This window comes from Perca fluviatilis, chromosome 15, assembly GCF_010015445.1.
Source record: "Perca fluviatilis chromosome 15, GENO_Pfluv_1.0, whole genome shotgun sequence".
Taxonomy (NCBI): Eukaryota; Metazoa; Chordata; class Actinopteri; order Perciformes; family Percidae; genus Perca; species Perca fluviatilis.
Window position 1 is genome coordinate 34,518,839 of NC_053126.1, and position 7,692 is coordinate 34,526,530.

Here is a 7,692-nt window from a genome sequence, read left to right on the forward strand (position 1 = left end):
ATTGTGATTGGTGTTTGTGTTTTTTTCTCCTATCGCAGACATGGTTTTTCTCGAAGGTAGCCCATTTACCAGGTACCTTCGTAAGTCTGACTGATTCCACAGATGTCTTATCAAATGCCAATTAACATCACTGATGTGTCAGAAGCATTGGAAGATGTTTTTCACTCATAACAACTGAATCGTTACATGCAAAGAGACAATATGCAAAATCCACTGTAAAAACAAAACAATATATATAGTACAACTTAAATATGTGGTAAACTAGAAGTCAAACCCCACATAAAATGTACTTTGTTTGATGCACTTTTCCTTGGCCCCTGATTGGCTGCTTGCAGCTTCATTTTGGTTTCTAACCTGTGATTGGTTGGCTCTCTGTGCCTTCTTTCCTCAAACTGGCTAGTTAACAGATGACGTGTTTAAAGGGAGGGGACTACACAGACTGTATAATATATAAAAATGAAATGACAAACTATTCAACAACAAGACATCAACTGCATCAAGATATGAGATGAACTGCTGTAAAAAGACAAAGATGTCGGGCACTCTTCCTGGTAAGTTTATTTCTTTTACAGAACTCTAACTCAGTGTAGTGTTTACACTGCACTTTATACTGCACTGTAACTTTTATTCTTATACTGCACTATCAATTCTTGTCTTTTAATGTTTTTTATTTGTTTATTAATGTTTTTAAATTGTTTTTAATTGTCTTCTAACTGCTCTTTAATGTTTTATGTAAAGCACTTTGAATTGCCCTGTTGCTGAAATGTGCTATACAAATAAAGCTGCCTTGCCTTGCCTTGCCTAGTGTTTGATAAACCAGCAAAGAAACAACTTATTCTCTTATTATTACTGTTATCAACCAGATCTCAATCAAAACATTATATCCTCTATGCTTTATTTTTCTAACAATTCATGTTCTATTAACTTTGTTATATTAACTTTATGTTCCTGTAGTTTTACAGTCTTTACATACCTTGTTTCTTGTATGACACATTCACATTTTGCAGCATTTTATTTGCCATTGTTGCATTGTTGTAAGTGTTGTATTACATTTTTAAAACATTTGTTTACATTTTTATTTGACTTAATGACTTTACATATTTAACAACTCTTGCTCAAAAATTTGTGTCAACATATATAAGAATATATATAAATATGTTTTTTGTTTACTGTGATTAAGCTTTTCAGGCAAATGAGCATTGACAATGAAAAATAACTTTGCTAAATCATCACTTACATGATCATTCCTAATTTAAACATTGCCATTTATCAGCTTTCGCTTTTTAACAACACATGATTTGATGGCTTGATTAATTATCCCTGAGTGAATGTATTTGATGATTCAGTACGGAAGCCGAGCACAGCTGCGCTGGCAATTATTTTTCCCGCTTTCTAGAATTCATGAGTTAATTATTTCCTTTTAAGATAACAAAGCTTTGTTATTTCAAGATTACAAGATAATAAGTTATCACAATAAAACAAAAGATTGTTACTTATAATGTTAATCAGAGTGTTACCAAGTCCGGTTTTCAAAATAAGGTGTTAACAAAGGGTATATACAGTGCTAAGCATACGTGAATACACCCATGCTAAAGTTAACTAAAAACAGGAATAAAAAATCATCTTTTGGAAATTGATCTCAATGCCTTAATTAAAAAAAAAAAATTCTGAATGAATAATATATCATAAATAAATAAATGTTCTTCCTTAAAATACAGGGGGTATAAGTATACACATCCCTATGTTAAATTATCATAGAGGCAGGCAGTTTTTTTTATTTTTAAAGGCCAGTTATTTACCTAGAGATTGGCATAGTTTTATTTCAGTTAGCCTATTAGCTGGTTTGATTTGCATTGAGAGATGATCTTATGGAAAGTACCCCATGCCAATCTCTAGGTATGGTGAAGGGTATGTGATGATGTAGGGCGGGGGGTGGGGGGGGCTATTATCAGGATGCATAGTATCCTGGATCCATGAAATAACTGGTCTTTAAAAATAAACATCTTCCTGCCTCTATTTAACATAGGGGTGTGTATACTTATGCCCCCTGTATTTTAAAGAAGAACATTTATTTATTTACGATACATTATTCGTTCACAAAGAAAATTGGTGTCCTGAAAGGTTGAATTTTTCCTCATTTTTTTAAGGCATTAAGATTTCCAAAAGATAATTTTTTATTCCTCTTTTTAGTCAACTTTAGCATGGGTGTATTCACTTATGCTTAGCACTGTATATATCAAATACAGGGAAATAGGATGTTTCGGGACACATGCTAAAAGAAAGTACTATTCTCAGTTGGTTGGATGAAAAAATATAAACTGAGACACAAACATTTATTGTTCTTGGATCCTTACCAAAAGTGGGTTGAGCTGAGGGTATATCCTCTGGTCAGTGGCCATTTTAGGACATGTTACAGCCAGCTACATTGCACGTGTAACGTATGCGGAGCAGATGTTCCAACACTACGCTTCCACTATAATCAATGAAACTGGTGACACCGGACAGAGAGCAACACCACTACTGTCAGAGATCCGCTCTACCAGCATAGAAACAGGACAGTCTTCTATTTATATATTTTACGTGAGGTGTGTGCAGCCCTTTTACACAGAAATAGATTTTTTAAATTAAACTACCAATATACAGGAAACAACGAATTAGCTTATTGGCAGTGTTTGTTTTTATTTCTTGTTTCCATTACAAGCCCCCTCAGGTCTGTTAGATTGTGACAGAACTTTTTGTGGTTTGAAATAATCAAAAGAAGTCTTTAAATATTAATGACTGTTTAAATTCTCCAACAGAGCCGATTGAGCAAAAATTGAAGATTATACTCGTTGGATTGACTGGAGTTGGGAAGACTTCAGTCATGAACACCCTTCTGAGAAAAGAGGATCAAAAACATGGACCTGACCCTTCCTCACAGACAACAGAGTGCAAGATGGAGACAGTACCACATGGTGACCAAGAACTGGTTATTATCAATACTCCGGGTGTGCTGAACACAGAGAAAACAGAAAAAGAAGTGAAGAAAGACATTGCGGAAAGCATCGCAGATGCTGCTCTTGATGGCGGTCCTCATGTGTTCCTGTTGGTGCTGCGGCCGGATAGTTTTTCAAAGGAAGACAAAGAAGCAGTGGAAATTATTCAGAAGATCTTTGGTGTTGGGTTCAAAGACTACACTTTGGTCTTGTTCACCCGTGGAGGTGAATATGTACCTACGTATGAAGAAGTGAAGAAAATTGAATGCCTTAAGAAGTTCATTCATGGAGGTGATTCTTTTCATTCTTTTGAAAATAATGAATGCAAGAATGTAAAGGGTGAAGAAAAGGAAAAGCAAGTAACTGATCTAGTGGAGAAGATCAACAAAATGGTTGCGAAAAACAGGAGGCGAAACGGGCCGCGTTACACCAATAAAATGTTGAAAAAGGCACAGGAAATCCAAAAACAAATAGAGAAGGAAATGGAGAAGTCAGAACCTAATGGCACGAAGGCAGATATTCTGTGTAAAATGGTTGAGAAGATTGCTAGTGGGGTGGTGGGTGAGCCATTGGTATGTTTTGTGAACGATATTTTTAAATTAGTTGAGAAAAAAATTAGTTGAGCCAGGTTAGCTCAGTGGGTAGAGCAGGCGCACATAGACATAAAGGTGTATGCCTCAACACAGAAGGTTCAGGCTTCAAGTCTGACCTGTGACAATTTCCTGCATGTCTTTCCCCTCTCTCTTCATGTCTAGCTGTCCTATCCATAAAAAAGGTGGAACTGCCCAAAAAGAATCTTAAAGGGGTGATAGATTGATTATATAGGATATTTCACACTGTTCCTTAAGGTCTCCAAATAGGGTATGTAACATTGGTTGGGCTGAAAATTGCTCAAATGCTATTTTATGGGCCCATAACTACCCTGTGAATATGGCCCTATTTGTAACAAGAGCTTTTCTTCCAAATATGGTATGAACATAAATATTTAGATGAGCTGCGCGCTGATTGGTTTGAGCGAACCACATAAAAACACATTGGAGACTCGACAGCAGGTCTCATATTTCAGACACTGCAATGTTGCAGTAAATTCACTTCTGAGATCTTTTTTATGTGAGAAATCAACTATATAAAGCTCAAATATGGGCCGTTTTACGAAAATGTATGGCTAATTGCAAATTTGGTAAGACGTGTCGGATTTCAGGAGGTCCACACAGTCTGATGAGACAGCGGCAGCCCCGCTGCGCTCCATACCCAGGAGAAAGTCACCGTTTCTGGGTTAGCTACTGGACAACCGGGGCTCAGGGCTCCGCAGATCTGTCTGGCTGCCATCATAACTATAGTATATTTACAGTTTGAATTTCATCACGCCACTTATATAACAGCTACCATAAGGTCTTACAAAGCTAACGCTTGTGTCAGATTTAAATTTAATGCATTTTTGTGAATAGGAGGGGTTTCGTTAGCTGCTACTGTCCATTCAATCCTATAGGTAGCTAAAGATCGAGGCTAGCTAGCTACCTACACTTTCGGCATAAGTATAATATATTTACAGTTTGAATTTCGTCACGCCACTTATAGAACAGCTACCCTAAGGTCTTTCAAAGCTAACGCTTGTGTCAGATTTAAATTTAATGCATTTTTGTGAATAGGAGGGGTTTCGTTAGCTGCAGGTGTCCCTTCAATCCTATGGGTAAAGATCGCGGCTAGCTGCAGGCCTCGGCATTTAGTAGTCCAGTAACCCAGAAACGGTGACTTTGCGTGGGTATGGAGCACCACGGGCTACTCATGGTGATGGAGATCCATTTAGCTCACAGCGAGCTGGGGTCTATGAAAGAGGACACGTCGGGTGGCAAGGCAGCACCGGCCACTGTCACGCAATTAGCCATCAACCTTCGTAAAACTGCCCATATTTGACTTCTACATAGTTGATTTCTCGCATAAAAAAGTCTCAGAAGTGAATTTAGTAATTAAATAGCGGACCTATGGAGATCTGCGTGACCTAGCAAGATTCAGAAGACTAAGCTGACCTCAGGTCAGTTGGGAGTTGGGAAGTTGACTTTTAGCTTTGTTGAGATTCACCCGTTTTCAGCAGCAGTTTCAAATTGTGAGATTTGCAGAGGAAAGGGGTGTCAATGGGATTTTGAGGTTCTATGTCTGTCCTATTTACCCTCTAAACTCATTTTTCAACTATGACAAGGTAAAATCGGTTTTGCATTTTATCACCCCTTTAAAAAAAAGTGTAAGGTGAATGAATCTATTTTTTTATTTAGCATAGTCTATTATACTATGATCTGAACTATTGCTGAATAATTGCTTGGTTTTCCCAATAAATCATGATTTATAGCCTAATAAGGTTAATAACAATTAAAAGTAAAGGTACTTGTGTGAAGAAAAAGCAGAAGTGCCGGTACTCAGGCACTGAGTATATTTGTTACGCAACTTCAGTAAAGTAGTTAAGACAGGTCAATGTTGACTTTTGGTTTCAGGCGGGACAGGAACAGCATTTTCCTGGATAAAAGTCCTGTGTTTGTTTGACCCATCCACCCCAACCTCCCTACGTCACCTGGCATTACCTTAAATTCTTGAAGAAAACTTTGTTTTTCTTGCATCCCTCCATGGTCAACAAAGAATCCAAAAACAGAGATTTTTTGATTAATTTCTTACTTCCCCGTGGAGGCATGTGAGTTTGATACAAATTACAAAATACAAGTGTCCTAGATAGGAGAATTAAACTCTCTGGGTTGTTTGCATTTCTTTAAACCTATCACAATCATCTTGGGCAGTGCTAAGCTCCAGACGGAGCGATGGTGGCTCTGCTAAATAGTCTCAGGAAGGAACTTGTTTTGGTAGAACATTTGCACCCCGCTAAAGAAAACACCACGTACAATATTAAATGAAGTTAACTTTTGACACAATACAGTAACGTGAGCTATTTAAATGATCTGATACATGGTTAAACCTCATTGGCTCTTACCTGTGTACCTCTGTGTGTACTTCGTCCAGAGCAATCCCACCAATCAGTCCCAAAACGTCCCAGTTAGAGAGGAAATGCCCTAAACGTATTCTTTGTAAATATTTACAATCATTCCTAGAAAGAACCAAGCAGGTCTGCCTTGTTGCACCATCCAAATTGTCTCAAATAATAATTAAAAAAAACGTATGTCCATGAAAAAATTAATGGGATATTACTTTTTATAATGAGGATGTAACTTTGTCACAGACTGCCGTACGTAAAAGTCAGTTGCTTTAAAAAAGTTACCATCTGTTTCACACGGGACACGGTCTCTAGAGTAAAAGTACTGTGTGTTTGACCCATCCCCCCATACAGTATGTATAATACATACATTCCTTTCATCCAAACAATATGATGGTATATATGTATATTATTTGCTAGTGTCTGGGCCCCTATACACAAGCTTCAAATAGCTTATCAGGATGTCCCATTTCATTTCCACATATCTGCATTATGTCTTACGATTGTACATGTACTGTACTGTACTGTCTATGCCAAATTGATATTTTTTGCATGCGTGTTCATCCTTATGTGTAAAATGACAATGTTGAATATTTGAGAATTGAGGTTTGAATGGAGGACTTTTGTTGCATGTCATCTGCCCACTCTTTCTCCCTATGTGTCCTGTCTTTACGCTCTGCTGTGTATGTGATTCAATAAAGTAAAATGCACTAATGAATGCATGAAATTATGCAGCAATAATTAAATATTAACAGACATTACATTCCTGTACTCTATCTAAAGACAAATATTAAGGTGTGGGGTTTTAAAACATTGGTGTCAATATTCATTTTCTTATCAGCAAATAAAATCTGAGTCAAACTAAACTCTACAGTATTTGTGTCTTTTCTTTCCTGGTAACATAAGTTCAGCCCAAGTAAAGACATGTTACCATGGTGAATAAAAAGAAAAGCCTTGGGTAAATACTCAAGGTAGTAATTGCAACATTTGTAATCTGAAATTGTGTTAATGGATGAGCGTTCAGAATTTAAATGCATGATGTCTACAACTATAAATTTAGCCTGCTACTAAGCTGTAATGTAATGTGACTATGGTGGAAAGGAATTAACAAAAATATAAATACTTGTAGAATACTTGTTGAATAGACTGCTGCCTACATTCACATCTATGTGAAACTCTCTGGTAGTGGAAATAGAATTACTTTGTTTTCTCGTTGACATTGCCTGTGCCTTGTCCAGACAACGGAGTTCACATACAGATTCACGTGACAACAGATCGTCACATAGGTCTCAAGTGAGCTTGTTATCCAGCAGCTAGTCTGCCAGCTACCTCTGTCCTGAGCCAGCCAGACTTCAATTAGCAGCGATCAATCATTTTAATTATTCACATGAAAGTGTACAAGGTACAAACTCCGGTGTAATGCAATCTAGGCAGCTCCTTTAATTTGTGCATTATGTAAGGGATAATGCCCGACGAGCTGTCCATGATCAGGAAGTAATGGAGACTAAATAGAGACTGGACCTCCCTTAACCTCCCTACATCAATGCCCTCTTCATCCCCTAGATGCATTTGGGCCTAAAATATCAGTAGCACTGGCTGACAGTGTTGGCAGCTCAGAAACTACACTGCAAGGGTATTTTTACAAGTAATTTTGCCTGTTGCTTAACATGAGTTTAGCTTTCTCTCAATATGTGAACACTTCAAGGCCCCTTATGGGTGTCCTGGATAGGAGAATTAAACTCT

At 37.4% G+C, this 7,692-nt stretch overlaps 1 protein-coding gene across 1 annotated transcript; it reads left to right on the top strand.

The window, feature by feature from the left end:
• Positions 1-485: 485 nt before the first annotated feature.
• Positions 486-3,862, top strand: LOC120574915 (GTPase IMAP family member 4-like). Its single transcript, XM_039825432.1, has 2 exons — positions 486-551; positions 2,799-3,862. The coding sequence occupies exons 1-2, from the start codon at positions 509-511 to the stop codon at positions 3,596-3,598; spliced, it is 843 nt and encodes a 280-aa protein (XP_039681366.1). The 5' UTR covers positions 486-508; the 3' UTR covers positions 3,599-3,862.
• Positions 3,863-7,692: the final 3,830 nt, after the last annotated feature.

Excerpts from the sequence above, each read along its gene's own strand:
- LOC120574915 (XM_039825432.1), top strand. The coding sequence starts at position 509 with ATGAACTGCTGTAAAAAGACAAAGATGTCGGGCACTCTTCCTG. Across the intron at positions 552-2,798 it reads GATGTCGGGCACTCTTCCTG|AGCCGATTGAGCAAAAATTG; the intron begins GTAAGTTTATTT and ends ATTCTCCAACAG.